Source organism: Coturnix japonica, chromosome 3 (assembly GCF_001577835.2).
Source record: "Coturnix japonica isolate 7356 chromosome 3, Coturnix japonica 2.1, whole genome shotgun sequence".
Lineage (NCBI taxonomy): Eukaryota > Metazoa > Chordata > Aves > Galliformes > Phasianidae > Coturnix > Coturnix japonica.
Genome location: NC_029518.1, coordinates 40675891 through 40696355, shown reverse-complemented (window position 1 = coordinate 40696355; position 20465 = coordinate 40675891). Strand labels below are relative to the sequence as shown.

General features: G+C 39.6%; 1 protein-coding gene and 1 long non-coding RNA gene across 3 annotated transcripts in view; one reads left to right on the top strand and one right to left on the bottom strand.

Annotated features, from left to right (window-relative positions):
- Nucleotides 1-20465, bottom strand: part of AGPAT4 (1-acylglycerol-3-phosphate O-acyltransferase 4) — a 64337-nt gene that overhangs the window by 16997 nt on the left and 26875 nt on the right. For both annotated transcript variants that reach the window (XM_015858053.1, XM_015858057.2), the window contains exons 3-5: nt 12196-12365; nt 5161-5322; nt 3514-3667 (exon numbers count right to left, since the gene is read on the bottom strand). In XM_015858053.1, the coding sequence (XP_015713539.1) occupies nt 3514-3667; nt 5161-5322; nt 12196-12365 (486 nt within the window). The remainder of the gene's footprint in view (nt 1-3513; nt 3668-5160; nt 5323-12195; nt 12366-20465) is intronic.
- LOC107311519 lies at nt 9807-14562 on the top strand. The gene is made up of 3 exons (XR_001554112.2): nt 9807-10379; nt 12744-12842; nt 14477-14562. It is a non-coding gene; the product is annotated as an uncharacterized LOC107311519 (long non-coding RNA).

Sequence of the window (20465 nt, the reverse complement as noted above, 5' to 3'; positions counted from 1 at the left end):
GCAGAGTGGGGAAGAGAAGGTGGAATTCACTGTACGTTTCAGCATGATCCATTAATGTTTTATAGCTTGCTTAAAATATCTTGCTTAAAATAATCTGTCTGCTCAAACTGGCTAACTTGCCCAGGTCTAAGCACTGAAGAATTCCAGAACTGAAGAGCTGCTCACGGAAAACAAAAAGTCAACTCGCCAGCATGGCCATATTGAATGCCATGAGAGCATCACTGTGGAATTTGTTCTCACGTGCTCCCTCTAGGACAGCAGTTTCCAGCACGCACAATTGGAAGAAGCTGACAACCTGGAATTAATCTGCAATTCATCTTGAGGTACATTTATGAGGTAGCCTTAACTAAACAAAAACAGCTGAAACAAACAGCCTGGTATATAGACAGAATAGCTGTTGAACACATATTTTATAGTATTTATGATGTTTATCTTTACTGAGAGTAATGGATAGGTACTTTAGAAACAGAACTATGTTTTCATTTGCTTCCAGCTGAGCTGTACAGGCAGCAAACTCTGCACTATCATCTAACAATTCATTAGGACAGCACGCAGCCTCTAGACATGACATGGCTGGTGACTCCATCTGTTACTTGTGAGCTGATAGAGATGACCACTGATAAAAATATCAGAACAAGTTTGAAAATGCTGGAAGCAAGCTGTATTTTAAGGACATCTGAACTTGTGAAAGTCACTAAAGGGAAGTGAGTTCCATTATTTCTTATGAAGGAGAGACTAAATAATACTGCTTATTTCATGTGGAATATTTTAGGAGGGGATTATTTCTCTAGATGACCATTATAATAAGACTTTCTGAATAACACTTTCAGCCACTACAGTAGTATCAACCTCGTGAAATTATATTATTCTACAGAGGCACAATTGGCAAAGGTACTCTTGCTATTATAAAAAAGGTCACTGTGATTTCTTAGAGATGGAAAAAAGAAACCCTACATCCAAGGTTCTGACAATAAAAATGTGTTCACTCAAACAGGTGCATAAGGTTATCTCTATTTAACGGCTAGTGGGAGGAGGGGAAATACAGTAATTAGGTGGTAAGTTTCTTTGTTATTTGAGTGAAAGATATTTTTGCCCAACTATATCTGCTGATATTGACAGATGTGGCATCTACTGGTGCAGAGACAATTTCTTACATATACACATTAAATAAACTCCATCTGAGGTTAAGTTTTTTCAAAACATGACTTCATTAGATTGATTTCATCTGTATCTGTTTCCAACAGATACAAAAGTACAGCACAAAGGAACATCAGATGTTGAAACAAAGTTTTGGAAAGCATCAACCTGTGATTATCATTACAGTGGTCCTATCAATGCTCTTTGGAACAAGTAATCTGATTGCAATATGAGGGATACAGACAATTACTGTGCCACATTACAAAGTGGAGCGTAACACTGAGACTAGGGAGCAGTGAACAAGTTAACAGTGAAGAAGTTAAATATTACTAGTTATTAATGTAAATATTCAAAAGAAAAAATGTCCAAATTACTACAGCATAAAGCCTCTGCATATACTGACACTTATAGCAACACTTTTTTCCTTATAACATGGATACTCCCCACCACTTATAACATGGCATGTGCCCTGGGCATGGAAACATTCAGGGTCAGGCTCTGAGCAACCTGATCTAGCTGTAGGTGTCCCTGTTCGTTGCAAGGGAGATGGCCTAGATCGCCTTTAAAATGACGGTCACATGTACCCCTTGTCTGGGTAAGAGAGAAACAAATAGTAACCCAGATCTAATTACCTCTCTCTTACTCCAAAAAGTGACAGTGCAAATAAGGCAACACACCCACAAGGACTGAAACACTTATCAGGGATCATCAGGCTTTCCCCTCTATTTGTTGGCTGGGTTCAAGTTACATAGTTTCAACAGCAACTATCTATGAACTTTCCCTGCTTCCTCTTGAACCCTCACAAAGGAAACCTTACCTCCTCAGCCTTATCCTCATAAATCTACCAAGGATTGAGGTAGTAACATACTGTTCCCTAAATAAGTAATACAGGGAATCTAAGTCTTTGTTGTCCTGAAAATATATTGAATATTTAGGATTCTAGAAGTGCTATTGTGGCTTATCTAATGAAATCTCAAACTTCTTACAAATGGCACTTGAGTTCCTTGAAATTATTTCCTTTTGGAATATTTTCCCATAAACCAGCTGCTTGTCCACAGCCACATTACGCTTTGTTTTCTTCATACTGAATAGTGACAAGAAAAAAAAACATCACTTAAATCACCTGTCCTTGACTCCCCAGCTCAAGATACCAGAGGTCAGAGAGTTCTGACACAGATATTCTTCAGTGCCTCAAGTCTTTCTCCCCTCCTCCTCAGCAAAAGTCTTATTCAAAAGGGAAGGTTAAACTATGCTCTTCGGGAAGTTGCACATAAACTCCATCTACTTTGTGTATCAAAAAAGATCCAAGCAATGCGGCCTGTTTTGGGGTGGGAAATCACTGATGCTTGACAAGCTACAACAGTGATATCATCTACCTGATTTGAGAGAGGGCATGAAGAAGAGATATGACAGGGAGCAAGACAGCTGACTGCAAAGTGGTTTTTTTGTTGCTTTTTTTTTTTTTTTGCATCAGCTATCCCAGATATGCCAGATAAAAACATGTCTTCAAAGACAAAAGAAGCTTTGACATTAACTTCAGTCATGCCAGAACATTTTCTTCTAAACCACTAACTACTTTGTCTTCCTTACATATCAGCCTTCTAACAGCACATAAATCCAAAGCCCAGTTTAGCAGTGGGTGAAGTTTAGCACCATCTCTCCCTTGTCCATGAAGTATGCAGCAGTAAACCTAGCTGGATTTTACTAGTCAAACAAGATCACTTTAAAGGCATTTGTGTCACATTCTTGCTGATGGCACTCTAAGTTGGTAAATTCAGTTCAGGTAACCAGAAGGAGAGTGGGGGGTATCGAACAACATTCACAAGGAAATATTTATTCATGTTTTGTCATTTGTTTCTAAACTTCTCCCACACATAACTTCAGAAAAGGTTGACTTCCCACATATCTGCTCCACAGAGGTTACCAAAACTCTCAGGAGTATATTTACTCAGATGTTTTAAAGTGTAACATTCTTTTGATAAAAAAAGATAATTGTATTTGCCATAAGAAAACATCTGGGATGTCTTCTTAGATTCTCTGAAGTGGTTTGTTAGCTTCATTTGGAATACGAATTCTTAATGGTATGGTAAAAACTAAGAATCTCATTATCCTTTGGGAATATATAGAAAATCCAGACTCGGGGATTCCCCAATACAATGACAGAACACAAAGCAAAAATAAGAAACTAATGAAGCTGCCCCTGGCTTTTACGAGTCAAACCCAGTTTTAATTTTCATGAACTACTAGAAGAAAGCTCCGAAAAGATTCCACCATTCTTTTGATAGAACATGCACTATGGGGAAAAGAATAGCATAGCAAAGTGAGAGCAGTTACATGAAATAACCACTTAGCACTGTTCCTTGTGACTTTCCTTACCTACATTTCTCAAACACTGCACGGTGACAGCAAATCCTTTTGTTCGTGGCAGTAGGTGATATTTGAGCTTGGGCAAGCCTTTGGCTTCAGCCACCTTCATGCTAGCCTGATGCTTCAGCTCTGTGAATCTTGTGCCCTCACAATGAATCAGGAACTATAAAGCAAGAAAGAACAGCAGTCAGAAAACAGCTCACATTTTCTACATATGCTCGACCAGAGCCCTCAGTGATTCCCACTAATATGGCCCAAACAAACACTGTTAGCAGGGACACGAGTAGACAGATACACTACAAGGTAATTGCCCTTGAACTATTAAAAACAACAACAACAACAACAAACTTCCCTCATTTGCCACCATGTAACTTGCCATCCTGTGATCTTTAACATCTGCTTTGTTACTCATGACTAAATCACTTGATTTCTCTAATGGGTCACCCCTTCTCTAAAGAGATGTTAGAAACCAGTCAAAACATATTTTCACTTGCAAGTGTTTTACTGATGCTGAGGTGCTCCAGTATCTAAAAGTTGTTAAGTGTCTGAACCAAATGCAATTCTAGGAAATGCCTTATTAGCTTCACTTGCCTTCACAATGGCATATAGACCATAAGCAACAGCAGATACTACCTTTGTTGATAAGGACAGGACTGATAACATATGTAGGGCAGTAGATGCAGGAGAACTCTAAGTCTCAATCCCTTATGAACTACACAGTTTAACTGCTCAGACATTAATTACAGTTTTGTCAGTGTCAGGGAAGGGACACCACAGGGATCTTCAGAGATTTACCATGTGCTCATGTGCTTTCTGCCAAGCCTAAATCCAAACAGCAATGCATATTGCATCAGTGAAGTTTCAATAAGCCACAGCAAAACTTCAGCTCATTAGACAAAGAAACTGAAGAAACCTGTCCAAGTTTCCAGCTTCAGCTCCAGCCTCTCTAGGAGCACTTTTATTCACTCATAACATGCATCATGTTGAATAGCATCATGAAACATACAGAAACAGCTGAGAAAATCCTTCTAACGCATCTAGCACAATCTGCCTTTCTACCTACAAGGTGCTACCACTATGCCTTTTGACATTATATCATTCCACCACACCAGAATAAATCCAACAGTACAACAGCAACTAAATATTTCCTATTACAGGCACAGCCTCATCTCAGAAACCCCTTCATAGCAGCATATGAAGGATGGTGGTAATTTGAGTTTACCAATTAGCACTGACCTGCCTTGGTCTGCAAAAATGCATTCAACACCTTTTGCAAGTGAGAGAGCACAGACACCCCGCATCCAGCTGCTATATTTAGAGAACTGAAATTTGCCTTAGAAGATTCAATGATCTCTTAGAGGTCCCTTCTAAGCTGTACAATTCTGCGATACTATGAAAGTTTATTATTGATCACAGTGGGGACGTTTTTCAAACAGCATCTGTAGGGCTCCATAGAGGGAGAATATAGACAGGTTAGACTACTGTACCAGAAATTCAAGATAAAATTCAGGTCTCTGTTAATATTCTCTGGATACTTCTAGGGAGTTCATGAATCAAAGTTCTCAGAAGCGACGCGGTTACCACCAGACACTACCCACGCTTTCATTCTTACAGGCACTGCAGCACCTCCCACTCCTCTCATTAGTCATCACTCACCCAAAAGTTTTCAGGGTAGTCCCGGAGATTCAGCAACTTCTGCATAACTGTTTTCCGATCTTCCTCCCACTTACGCTTGCAGAAGACTATCTCCAGAAAATACCACATCCAGCCAATGATAGGCATGTAGGAGAGCTCCTTCTTTGCCAGCACTTTGGAACTCTGCAAGACAGAGTGAAAGGAAATAAGACAGAATCACACCAGTTACTGAGTTCTGTTTGGACCTGGCACATGCATAGCTAGATATTAATACTGATTCATATATGGATCTGTTCCAGCCAGTACAAAAGCAAAACAAAGAAAAATATTTCTTTTATGACACAGCAGCCAAATCTACTTAACACTCATAAAGCCTGCACTGTACAATAGCATATTGAGGCATACATCTGTATCACAAATACTTTCCCAATGTAGGATATCTTAACACTAGAAACAGCAGCAGCAATACAAATACTTCCTTTGCGCTCAGATTTGTTTATGGAAAGGCAAAAATAGTTACACAAGTGAATTTCTCTTCAGAACACTTTCTGTAATAAGATAACCTCATGGATTTGACAGACACTGAAGGGATTCATCTACACACTGCATAACAAGTCTATTGCTTATCAAGGGTTCAACTCATTCCAAATCTTACTCTAGAACTCAGTCTCGTGATTACCTCACAACAACTCTCCTTTAGGCAGATTTGACTCCAATTGCTCATTTTCTACATTTCAGGTCACCCTGCATTGGTGTGTGTGTACAAAAAAAAAATATTTCAGCAATTCCTGCATTTTCCTTGAGGACAGCAGGAGCAATTACACAATCCAGTTTCTATCGGTGATATCATTATAAGCAGTACCATGCTTGTGCTCTGCAGATGGCTTCCAGGACATGGCATCTGACTAGAAGAGATTATTTACGGGTAGAAATTATGAGCAACTATTACTTGCTTTTATTTTCTTAGTTGCTGTTGTTCATTTGGTTACTAGGAGAAGAGACTTGACCTAATTCTTTTATCTCAGTTCATTTCTCTCATCTGCTCTTTCCTTGAGGAAGGAAAATACCTTAAATAATTCAGCTATCTAAAAGCTCATAGGAGTGGAAGGCAAATGCACATGAGCAGCTTCCAAGTGACTGTTACACAGAAGTGCAAAAAAAAAGACACGAGAATTTAATTCCTAAGAATGCAAGAATTAACACCATCAAATAATTTAATACTCTATAATAAAGTTCTCTCTCAGCTATTTGGAGTCTGAGTGATGAGCCCAGACCATGCCCCCAAGGCCTGCTCTCCCCCAGGGAGCAGCTGGAAGACCCAGTAGCTGATACTGAAGCAGACTGCAATTTCAGTTTTTCCTGGACATTAATCCATGCTGCATGGCAGCAGTAGCACTGAGCCCATCCTCCTCTTCCAGCTCCTCAGACCAGCTACAGGGAAAGGCTCTCCTCCCTTAGCTCTCAAGCTTTTTATTTTGCCACAGTATTGCTTTTTCTTTTCTCAGTTACTTCTGATATGAGTTCTGATATGAGTCATCCTCTTATTTCCAAAATAAAGCTAAACAGTTTCAGTATACACTTTTTAAAATCTTCTTGGAGCATTTTTTTTTTTTTTTATAGACCATGTCGAATGCCCAATGAAAATACAAACATAAGCACAGCAGCTCTTTCATTCCCCGCTCCTGTGCAAGACTGAGGAAGATACCTGAGCCAAAGCTTTTCCCTGTTAAAAGCCCAAAAGATGCCAAGTGATCCCAGATGAGGGAAGTGGGACAAAACCTTAGGGAACTACTACCCACACCTTAGTCACAATCAGGTCAGCCATTAGCCAGCAGCCCAGTTGGAATCCTAGAATCCACCATCAGGCAAACAGCAGCAGTCGCACCTCATTCACCCCCCAAAACAAAGTGACAACAAAGACAGGCCTATTGTGAGCTGCGGTGACACAGGGTGCAGCATAACCACAACAGCAGAGCAGATGCTTGAATTCTTCCACAGGTCACACTCTGCATTTTCGGTGCCAAAGCATTTTTGAAATCTAGAAGTGCACTTCAGACAAATGTGAACGTGCATCTCCTTTAATGCACATAAAAAGGAATTACATCAACTAATGCTGCTTTGTGCACCTCACCTACCCCAGAAGTAGAAGGAAGACGGATGGCACAGAAGCATTTGGCAAAAGGAAGCTCTGCAGTAACTACACTGGTAGGAGTGCTCTTCTGTGGGAGTAACATATTAGGCCTGGCCCTCAGGAGCTCTCATCTCCTTTACAATAACAACAGTTTCAGCTGGCTACATGCGTAAATACAACAGGAAGAACACAGATGTGGTTCATTTCTGCCACCAATTTTCCTTTTACCAAAGAGCTTTGGAAAATACATGACCCTTACACTCAGCTCACTCAACAGAATAAATGGAGTAAATTGTCACTTCTTTATGAAATGCACATTGCCTTCATGAAGGAATTTAAACACTTCCACTGCTCGAAGCTGTGTAATTCCAACAGACATTTTATGAAATCACTGCTGGACAGGAACACCTTATCTATGGTCACAGCATTTTAACACAGGTTAATTTCTTTTCACCAAGTTAGTTTGGATAGAAATAGCTGCAAAGTTCTCCTTGTATGCCAATGTCACATACAAAATTTAAAGGTCATTTTAAATATGTTCATACAGCTTTGCTGAGCTACGTCTCCAGCCTCAGTTATTCAGCAACTTTTAATCACAGAGTGCAACAAAAAGCCTGAAATCTACTTGCAAGCTGAGGATGTCTAACAAAATTTGTTCTACAATTTCAAAACAAATTTATTGTAGCTTCAAGACAGTAGCAGCCAGCAATTCATGTCGTAGATTATTTTCTCTATGGGCTGCCCTCACTGCTGACATACTTTTGATAATTGTTTGCTCTATTTTTGAAATATAGCACTCTTTCAAATTATAGTACTAGGTCACAAGGATGGGAAGATGTATTTCTCTAGGGGGAGGGGAGGACCCACACTTTTTTTTCATGTGGGAAAGGTAACAGCAATATTTTAAATGGATGTATGCCAAAGTATGTGCTAAGATACTGTACTAAATGCAAACAATAATGTGTTTAATGCAGACAATCATATAACTTCTATTAATATATTCAAATATACAAACAAATGACTGTTAAAAACCTACCAACCATGCTCAGTTGCTCCAACAGCAGGCTTCAATATAAATATCTTTTATTTAAAATTTGGGTTTCCTGGCATATGAAACAGACAACTAGGGTTAGAAATGACTACACAGGCTGAGAAATACCTGTATTCAATGGAAAAATGAATGAGTAGGTTTAGCTTTAAACTCAAGGTATTTCTTGCTGGTGAAAATATCATCTCAGGAAAAGAGTTACTAAAATCACTGAAAAGGTAATTTGCCACTGCTTGTTTACATCAAGCAATGAATCAGAAGAGCCCAGTTTACCCTGGCAGGGAGTATACCAGTATGTTTTCAGTGGAACACCTGAATAACATCTTACACAGAACGTGACTTTGTCTTCCAGGCTTTATGAACTTTGCTTTCTTCTCCTAATTTCCAGCAACACTAATAGCCTTCTACAGTTTGGTATTGCTAACACACACTAGTAGCTTCAGCTGCATAGAATCTAACTGCAAGCAGCAAGATAATCTGTGGCTTAAAATAATTTGCAAGAGAAATAGCAAGCACAGAATTGCTTCTTGATGTGGTTTTTGCCTTCACCTCTCTAAATGAATAGGCCTCGGGCTCTCACTCAGAACTGTCAAACCAGCACCTCCTAGCATTTTGAATGGATGCTCCAAGAGTATCATATCAAATAAAGTAATTAAAAAGTAAAATAAATGTGTTTTTGTTTGTTTTTTACCCTGTTCCATCCCAAACATACGTGTGTTCTTAGTGACACCTTTGTCTCTTTTTTCCAGGTTTTCTTCTGTAGACAAAGAAGTCTTTCATGAAAGTAGAGAACCTCATGCCATCTAGGCATAAGTAACAAATAATGACAAGAAGATACAGTATCACAAACCACAGTACAAACCACAGTATCACCAGTATACAATATACTAAGATCCCTCCACCACAAACTTCCCCTCTCCTCATCTCCTTGAAAAAGTGATAAAAAAAACAGAATCAAAACCATAGTAACAGAATATTATAAATCCAACGGGACTGCATCAATTTAGCCATAAAGACAGAAGAGAAAGTCAGAATGAAGAAGAGAGATGAAAGGAAAAGAACAATGCACAGACTGAACATCTGTTGCAAAAAAGACCAGCAGGGATAGTTGTCATTGCATTTAAAAAATAAATCAATAATAAACAATAAGTACAGAAAAAGGTAAATATATATTTTTTTTCTGCTGCCAGGAAAGACTAAAAAGTTTTAAGGAGTTTAATTTTCCTTTATTATAAGCAAAACCACCACCACCACAAAGAAAACCCAAACCAAAGAACAAACAATGAGAATTTATTGGTTTCGTTTAACACAAGTTCAAGGTGTAAAAGAGAATTTGAACACATGCTTGCAATATTGTTAACAGCACAGTCATTGTGTACCACAGCTGTAACATACAGCAGTGCACTACAACACCACCATTCTCTCTGCCTTCTGCAACTAAACACAATCAGTCCCACTCCCTTGGCCACAATTTGCCTTCATCTTCTTTCTCTTCATCCTCCCCAGCCACCCCTCCTTTTTTCCCCATAGAATTAGGTATGACACGAGACAGAAGAGGTGCCTGAAACACAATGTACCAGGCAGACAAGTACGGAAACTTATACGGGAGGTGTCATACACAAACTTTCAACAGTAGGGGACACAACACTGACTTAGTGAGACGTTGGTAGATGCTTAAAAAGCCTACAAAGACACTTTGCAGAGTATTAAACTAAACCATGTTAAATAGAAAGCCACACTGACTCACAAAGTCCCTGAGCCACACACTGCCAAAGGCTAGGACAATCCTTAGAAATCTCTCTGTATACTTGCCTTGTTCTTGCAACTCTTTCCCAAACATCTGCCTCTTGCTTCTGTTAGAAGTCAGGGCAAGACTAGCTGCCAGCATAATGGCTCTTACATTCTTAATTGTGCTGTCACAACAAATCCTGCAGTTCTGAGCCCTGCAAGCTGCTGCAAGGCAGCATGAAGTCACATCAAGATATGCCCCTCATCCCTAGTCATCCATTCACTCCTGTGCTGCACCAAACCAAGTACCAGGAAGCCAATGCAGTAAATACAGTTAGGAAACTAACTCAGAATGAAAATTGGGGTGGGGAGGTGCTAGTTTTGCATCTGTTTGGTTTGAACCTTAACTTATGATGAACCTTGAATGGTTACCCCTACAGGGAAACATACTGCTTTCCTGTGTCAAGACATCTACGCAAATAAGAGCACATGGGAATAATTTCCTCCTGGAACATTTTCTGGGAAGTAAAACCACAGCACATTAATCAAGACTGAAATAGTTTAAAAAATAATTACAAAATGATATATCAGCTCCTGAAAGAATTCTAAGATTAGCAAAGATACAAATTGAATAATAACTCAGCATTTAAAGACAGGAAGAACTATTTTCAGTTAATGCAGCACAGTAATTGTGCAATAGTTCATACGGTGGTTTTCCTACGTGTAGGTAGCAATATACAAAATTAAAACATAATCCTGATTATCTTGGGGAAAACTATTAAAAGACATCATTAAAACTAATGAAATTTCCAACCAGAAAGCACCAATATAAAACAAAAGACTTTTGACCTTGTAGGCCCTTCCTGGTTCGTATAGAAACAATCCTTTAATGGCACTTTCTGAAGAAGGTCCTGAACATCTACAATAGCCTTATCTACAGAACTGCAGTCACTGGGGTAGTCTGTTTAATTTTGTAAGCCTAAAGCACAACTGTATAACAAGCACTACTTAATAATGAGAGAGTACACTTTTAGTATACACATCTGCTGTGAACAGGTTTCCCTACATCTACTGAATATCTATATTAATTCATCCACTCTTTATTAGTTATCAGTTGGTTACTGCTTTCACATCAGATGGCTGCTTTTTCATTCTAGAGACAAAAGTATGTGCATGATTTAAGCTCTAGTTGTGTGTTTGTTGGATTTGCAAAATGATTCTAAAGGGAAACAAATTCTATGGTTTACTGGGAAAGAATCACAGAGCAGCTCACCTTTCTGCAGCACAATCAATCAAATAGGTACTTAGCAAGGTGCACAGAAAGAAACAAAAGTAAAACCTCCACAGGTTAAAAATCTTCATCAGTTTTAACTGCAATACTTATAAAAATTTCTATGATTATCCAAGAAATCTTGGTCCCCAAGTACTTCCACTGCACTGATTTAAGTTCATCTTGCTTAGTGTGCATAAGAGTTGAATGAATTTGAACAGATATGTCTTCTTCTTGTCCCAGTTTGGGTTGGGATAAAATTAGTTTTCTTCATAGCAGCTGGTATGGTGCTGTGCTTTCGAGTTAGGATGTTTCAGTTCTTGCAGAGCAGTTCTTACACTGTGTCACGGTCTTTCCAGCTCCTCATGCTGCCCTGCCAGTGAGGAGCCTACGCATGCAAAAAAAGCTTGGAGTGGACAATCAGGACAGCCAACTAAAACTGATCAGAAAGTGCTGTGTTCAGCAACATAGGCTAGATGAAATAAAAAGGATAGTGGGAACACGTAGTGATCTGGGGAATGGCAGTTGTCTTCCCAAGAAACTATTACAAGTAATAAGACCTGTTTGCACGGAAGAAGCTGAACATCTACCTGCGGACGGAAAGTAGTGAATAAATCCCTTCTTTTGCTTTACTTGTGTATATATCTTCTGCTTTACCTAGTAATCTCTGTTCACCTCCACCCACAAGTTCTTGCAGTTTTATCTTTCTGATTCTCACCCCACCCCACTGTGAGGGGTGTGAGTGAGCAGCTGTGTGGTACTGCATTGCCTGCTGGGGTTAAGCCACAACAATTACAAATAAACAAAACATTTTACTGGTGTGTTTTTTCCCCACATCCAAGAAGAGGAAGCTTATTTAAAATGCTAATCAAAACTTACCCCCAGGACTCCAAATCTTTCACAGAAATTCCAGCCACAGAGAAAGTCAATTTCAAAGTTGTGATTTAGGATTACGATGGCATTCTCCTTCCCATACTTGTGGTAACTCTCTGGATCAGTGTAGAGGGTGCAGTCGGTGCCTGACCACCATTCCAGTAACATTACCATCTCTAAAATAAAGAATAAAAAAAAAAAATAAATGAAGATACAAGCTATATGCAAAGTCACAAATTAGTATTGTATTGAAAAACACCAGTTGCCTCAACAATGTGTGCTAAAAAGAAAGGGAACAGCAGGGAGCAGGAGAGAAAAGGGAAGTAAGGAGGTAGCATGGCAGGACAAGGAATTTTCCACAGCGACACTGAGAAAATGAGCTTCAATTATTTGAAAATTACAAATTTAATATTAAACATTGTATTATCAAAATACATGTAAAATTAGCATTTATGGTTTACAGTACTACCAAAAAAATATATTAAAAAAAAATCACATGAAGATCAGAACAAGCTTGCAGAAGGAATAAACAGGCCTATTTCTCCTGCACACAGGTTCCTGTACTCCTAGGAGTTCTGCACACAAAACTTTTGTGAAGCACTGACAGCAACCAGGACCTCAATCCATGTCAGGATCATTTGGCTCCAGGCAAGGTAGACTCAAACTACAGTGATTTCAGAAAGTCTTATTTGTAGCGTAGGTGATAGTACAGCCAATAACTGCATTTTGTTTATTTAAGTTTATTTAAAATGCCCAGAGCTTACATGAAACTGGCACTAACAAACTCTGATAAAAGAAGCAGCCCTGACACATCAGAGCCTTCCTAGAGCCACCCATATTCAGATACTGACACAGATACAGGATAATGTTCACATTGCAGCTAGCTCACTTCGCTCCCCAGTCTCCTCTGCCATACAAACATCTGTCCCAGCATAAAGCCTGTGATAGGCTGGGCTGCCCAGAGCCAACCAGCAGGACCCAGAACACCAGCCTCCAGAGGGCACTGAGGCACAGGGTCAATCCTCTCACTTCCTCTTACCTTTCAAAAATCAGTTAACTTTGTCCATGTAAGTGTAACCACAACCATCCCTCCAGACTGCTTCACCCTTCTGCTTTTTACATAGTCCACCTAACACAACTTTGATTTGGCCTAAAGTGAGACTGGTGTCCCAATGTCACCATTGTTCAGTCACATTTAATTGTCCAAGACATCTTGAAAATGACTCTTCAGCATTTAGAAGTTTTCTCCCAAGCCCCCAAAACACGCGTTGAGGAACAAGTCAGAGAAATGGAGCAATGTTCAAAAGTTGAATGTTGAGAGGTTCAATTTAAACATTCTACTTTACTGTACATCTTTATTCACATCTTCTCTACAGACATGCTGCTGCTAGCTGGGGCTGTCCAGCAGAACATCTCACATGAAACTTCTCCAAATTCTATCATACACTGTCCATGTCCCATAACTAAATGGAGATCAAATTATGTCTCACGTGGCAAAACTCTTCATTTTCTGTTGAGAGTTACACTGCTACTCACTATGCTGTTTGTCAAATAAACAAAAAGAAGTGGCATCTAAATAATGAATTAAGTGGCAAGCAGGTGAAAAAAAAGCAACTGTGATTCAATTATAAGAAAACAGAAGAAATTCTAGAAATGGTACAATAGTGTCTAGAAAGTATCTAGGACATCTGTAATCAAGTCTGCTGCATGTACACCTTATGCATCATCCTTTTAACTTGTCAGAAGTAGCAGTTGTATGTTTCACTACAACAGATGCACTCTGTGTTTGGCACGAGTGTATCAATCATTCATGGCAAAGCCAATAGCTCAGACAGGATGCAGAACTGCCATCCCCAGGGCAAAGATAAGGTGTTGGCTGGCAAAGTGTGCAGAGCCAAAGGGAGTAACCAGTATGAAATACATCTGTACATCTTTTCTTGATAAAATAGTTAAGCAAAAGGAGTGAACAGGGGTGTGGAAAAAGCCTGCAACAAGAAAATCAGTGTTAAATGCCTCAAAACTGCTCTGGATTAGCGTTCAGATTTATTCCTAAAACTTTAAGAAACAGATTCTGAGATAATGAAAGATAGGATAGTGAAAACAGTTTAAAACAAAGCTGTACTTAAAAGCTGGAGAGTCATTCCTCAACAACCTCCTAGTGACTATCACACAGGTTCTGCCTTCCTATTATCCTATTATCAAGCACAGGCAAGAATTATGCTTCATATTTGCTTTGCCTGTAACTACAAGCTTGACAATGGGACTTGTGAATTTAACCTTTGTTTAGGAAAGTTTCTCTGGTTTGGAGCAAGAAGCTTGGAGAGCTTTATCTCAATGGAGAGGGAAATAAAAAAAGCAGTGGCTGTCCTTGAGGAACCCATGTCCTGAGAAGATCTAAAGGGTAATAAAAGACATGTTTGCTTCATGTCAAAGCTATCGCAATACTTCTCCATCAAAGCAAAAAAGTCTCATGAGAGGCACTGCTCTCTGCTCAGAGAAAAGCACCCTTTTCCTAGGGCATATATCTCTGCTGGAAAGATGAGACATCTAAGATGCTCTTCTGGCTTCAGGTAAACCCCTGAGCACCACACATCCTCATTCACCTCAGAGAAGATCAAAAGCAGGTCAGTCTTTGAACAACTTTTGAAATCCTTTCTGTTTAGATCCCCCACTGGCCTCAACTAGCAAATGAAAACAGAGAACAGTCAGGAACAAGTTTTTTGCATGTTCAGTCATCTTTAGCTCAATTAATTGCCTGAAGCTTTTAGATGACATTGTGCTGTACAATGAAGAACAAGCACTAGTGACATGAATGAATTTTATCTAGCAGTGTTAAAGCAGGCTAATAGACAATCTCTACTCAAATAATATTATCTTAACGTGATATAAATACACTCAAGGTACAGACAGGTGACTGACTGGTCAGCCCCCTGTTTATTTCTGATTAGAGCAGGTGTAAGGGAACTATTTGGTCATGGCTTGAGCTGGTAATTCAGCACCTGGTGAGGGGTGTGACTGGCCTAGGGCTTCACGTGACCAGGATCTGTGTTTGAATTAAGTACCTCAGAAGCGTGTCCCTATTCCTCACCTCACTTGCACTTGCTGCAGGAACACAAAGCTGAAACTGAATGCTTTTGTAAATAACATCTTACAGCCTTTCAGTTCTTAACCCTTATTTTTTCTTTAACCTTTCCACTCTTTCTTTTCCCTTCTCCCCACGTTCCTTCTCTTTATGGCTCTCAGCAATGTAATGTCAGTTTGCAGTACCCTTGCATCACGCTACCAGCTTACACCCAGGATCTGCCACAGAAATTTATTACCCAGAAACTCTGTGGTAGCTCAGCAGCACAAGGTCACTCATATATGCACTCCTGCCAACTCCACAGAGCAGACGTTCAGTGAAAGCCTTCTTTTCTGTGTATACCAGCCAGACAATGCAATTAAACATCAGTTTACATAGGAAAAAAACTTAAAATACAATTCTTGCTCCCAACCAGGGATGATCCAAAATTTCTAGAGTAAATCTTTTCCCTACCCCTTCTTTGAGAGGTTTTAGAGTTTGAATTTCACAACTGGGCTGGACAACTTGCATTCACCCACATCATGGAGTTCTCAGCTTACAAACCAACTCCTCCACTGACACTTCCACACAATTCTTGCACAGGAGAAAATAAAAAAATATAAAATCCTCTCATATCTGCTTGGAAGGGAACATTTGCACAGTAAGCTACAACCCACTAGCTTCAGGAGGGACTGACTGTAAGGAGAAAGCATACTTTCACATCTCTAACACTGATTCCTTGTCTCCCTGAGAATGTCTAGCTCTTCTACCCTGAAAGGAAAAAAAACCAAACACAAAACTACACCCTGCTACAGATAATGGCATCTACCCTTTGTGAGGTTAGATTGCTTCCTGCCCCTTCAGTACCACAACCTGATCTGCCTCACCGCCTGTACTTCAAGAACAAACAAGAGAACATCGCTGATGCCAACTAGTTACTTGAAAAACACTTAAGGGAAACACACAAAGAATTTACTGAGATGTTATTTTCCACCTTAAAGTTTTGAGAAAATGAGTCATTAAAACAGCTACCGCTATTCTTCTAACCTTGCATGAAATTTGATAGTAAATTTCTTTAGCTGGACTAGAAACCCTTGATGATACCTACCATCTCAACTGCAGAGCTACCAAGGAGCTTTACAAACAACTTCAGGTACTGACAAGTCCACAGCTCCTGGCATATTCAATTCCAGTGCTTCACTGCATTATCTAGCCTCACCACTCATTTATTTTGGTTGTCTACTTCTTTCCCTGCAGCAGGTAATTATAAACTAAAAACTGAAGACCAGCATTCTGCTCTAAGCTTACACTGATTAGGTACAGGAATAACTGGAGCTCAGAGGTGGAACATTACTGAATGTCTAGTAGACGATGTATTATAAAGACCTTACACACATTTTCTGTCTGGCATTGCCTTCTCCATTCTGCTCCAAGCAGATTCTTATTCTCTACTGAGAATATATCACTGGAGCAACAGTGATATATAATGGAGAAATCTGGCCCACTCCATGACAGAGGTTCTGGTTTTCAATCAGTACAAAAATGTTTAAGAACATTTTAAGCAGAAGAGGAAACCATAACTCATACATCTCTTGCCTTAGCCTCTTGCCCACCCTGAGCTACCCTATCAGGTGATACCTTTGGACTTGTTTTTAGTAAAAGGGTGGAGAGTGATAGCAGAGAATCATGCACACAAATCTAAAGCAATAACAAAAACAAAAGAAACCCTCTCTCTACTGGCTGCAGGTCTGCTCTTGGAGATTTCTGCCCCACTCCCTGCGGGAGATGCTGTCAGCACCTCCCTTGAATAACATTTCAAAGACTTGCATGGCTGTGCTTTTAGGGCCAGAAATCACCAACAGAGAAATCCAGAAATGATTATTTAATTCCCCACCCACTAGAGTAAATTATTGGATGTGCTTTCAAGGCAAAAGATAAGTGCAGTCCAGTCCTTTCATATATTCAAGCAGAGAGACTCATTTCAGCATTTGCTTGCAGGAAGTTCCTTCAATGTAGTTTTCTTCACCAATCTTATATTCCAGCAAAGACCGTGTGCTTTTTGATGTATTTTTGTTTTGTCACAAGTAACCAAGGTCAATATAGTATGTGATGATCAAAGGAGTTAGTACTAAGCAACAGTGTAAAACAACATGCAGCTTGGAAGTTTCCATGACACCAACATCTGCTTCATACAGACATGAAACCAGGCAGTCACATCTCTTGTGGATGTGGTTTCTTATTGTCCAAAATACTGGCTTTCTAACATTGCACATAGGAACACCACCACAGAAGAACTGCTTAGTAAGTCAGAAATGGTAGCAAGCCACTCACTGCAAGTCTCTGTGTAAAAGGAACATCAACAGTCTTATTTCAACATTCTCTTTTAAGCAACTTCCTGTTTGATTTAACACATTGAAGATATTTTTTTCTTTTTCCTAGTATTTACTACCTTTAAGCCAGCATATCTTAAATTTGAGACATGTTCCCACTTAGCTGCTTTTAGCAAATGTTTTCACTGTTAAGATTTGTACAACATGACCACCGCATTTAAAACAACGTCACTGCTCAGCTCTTTGCTGGAAATTAGTTATCACCAGAAGGGAGGTGACAGCTCAAAGCAAAGCCACAAGGCTACCAAACCCAGCTTACAAGTAACCCCAAACAGTACACTGGAAAGAAGTCTGGTTTTGTACAGGATGGTTCACTAAGAAGAAACAACATAAATCTGTTCTAAGCACGCATGCTATCTAAAAAACCAAAACAAAACAAAAAACCACACAACTTTGTGACTTACTAATAAATATGCCAAAGGTGATGAGAGATACAAAAATGAAAATGACATGTGAGTTGAAAGCCCAACTCCAAATGTTCATCTTGGCCCAAAGATTTGCTGCTGCTCACTGGAATCTGGAAAGAAGCCAGAAGACCTTCTTGCTGTCTTTAGACCAGTCTTCTGTTCAGAACAGACTCCACAAGAACTTGCCTTTATGAGAGATTACAGGGAGCAATCATCTCTAGTGTTTCCCAGAGAGCAAGAACTTCACATCAAACTTTCAAATACACTGGAGAGAAATGCTATAAGCTCAAGTCAGAATTAAAGCTGATGAGTTGTAAAGAGGAACACTGTTTCTCTCAAAGAAAGCTTAGCCTATGATATGCCAAAAACATTCAGAAGATAGCTGGAAATTATGATTATGAAGTTACAGTTTTTGTCACCTCCGTGACTCCTGCATACCACTAACTAATGTCTCTGTTCCATCGATGATTCCCCCTCTTCCTGTCTTCCTTCCCAGATCCACAGGTACCAACCCTCCTTCTCCTTTAACTCAGGCTAGTGGGTGAATAGAGAAATTAAATTCAAATAGAGGACAGCTGACCAAAAGTTAACCTGAAGGTTGCAGTTCAATTCTTAACTTCAAGAAGGATTGCTGCATGCTAATTCCTTCCAGTTTCTCAGGCATGACAACTGATTCTAACAAGAAAGATTACTTTTGACTGCAAAGTTGCATCATTTACATTATCCATTTTGCTTAAACCAGTTGTGTTCAGTCAATCAGAAAAAACCAAAACCAAAACAGAAAAAATACCAGATACACTGCAGCCTACTGTTATCCATGCAATACAAGATAATATGTCAAAGCATCTTCTCTTTCTCAGATTATTCCCTTGGGTTCTCTCTAGCACAGGCTAACAATTCCTATGTAAGGGGGCAAGACTTCACAATTGGATTGTGTTAAACCATAGAATGGGTTGAAAAGGACAATAATGATCATGTAGTTTCAACCCCCCTGCTATGTGCAGGGTTGCCAACCACCAGACCAAGCTGCCCAGAACCACATCCAGTCTGGCCTTGAATGCCTCTAGCGATGGGGCATCCACAGCCTCCTTGGGCAACCTGTTCCAGTGCATCACCACCCTCTGTGTGAAAAAACTTCCTCCTAATATCCAACCAAAACTCCCCTGTCTCATTTTAAAACCATTCCCCCTGGTCCTACCATTGTCCACCCTTGTAAACAGCTGTTCCTTCTCCTGTTTATATGCTCCCTTCAAGTATTGGAAGGCCACAATGAGGTCCCCCCAGAGCCTTCCCTAAGCCTATCCCATTTCTGACATGGGATACTGAAGTATCCAATGCAAATTAATAAATTTTATCAGTGATATAAAATCAGAACACACTTTACAAATCAGATAACCTTGAGAGGCAAGGTAATAGAAATGGCATAATTTTGACAGCACAAGCCTTGCAGAACTAATAAAACTGAAATGATGCAGGACAAAGGGATCTGGGAACATCAGCTTATATTCTGGCCTACTCTTATTATGCAGCTCTAAGAAGGAAAAAAAGATGTCATTAGGATGTTCTTTCCTGGAGAGAAAAGGAATGGCTCGTTGCAATAGTGAGATCATCTCTGGGCCAGCACATCACTAACAGACATTCGTGCTCAGGAAATAAAACCTGAAACAAAGCAGATGTAGACCAGGGCTACCAGGGTAACAGGAAACCAGAACAGCTTGGCTCACTTAAGCTATCAAAACACATGCAGAAAGAGGATTGGGTTGCCCTCACAAATATCACTTAAGGACAATGGGAGGTTAGCAGTGGGGAAAGAGCAATTTAAGCTAAATACCATTGACACAAGAATAGCTATGTAAAGTGACTGGAAGCACAGATATTCTTAAGCTTCTTCTAGCTCCTTTAACAGATATTCCTATTTCCTATCAGTAGAAAAGAAGCACAATATTTTCCAAACAGTCTGCACTACATACACCAATACCTCCCCTCTTCCATCACTACAAAGCCATGACACAACAGATGAGGAGGAAGCCAGCATTTCCCAGGCAAAGATTTCTTGTTTAAGGAGAGAGGTGTCAGTGCAAGGGAGTTCTCAGTCAAAAATCACTTTTCAGGGTAAAGATCTCAAAAATCTGAGCATGCACAAAAGAGAACATGAATCAAGTTAGTGGCTCTTTTCATCTTCCTATTATTTACTCAATCACAGTTGAATTCTTTGACATAATGAATTATTAGCATTTCCTTAATTAGAGGGCTACTGGCAGTGTCCATTCTTAGGACTCAGAACAGCTCACACATTCCTGTGACTTTTCTAGTATATGCATTGTTTGCAAGTACTAATTAAATCATATAACAATTAGAGAAGTTATTTGACTCAAATGAAGTTTTTGCATTTAATTTACATAGGAGTGGAAGCTATTT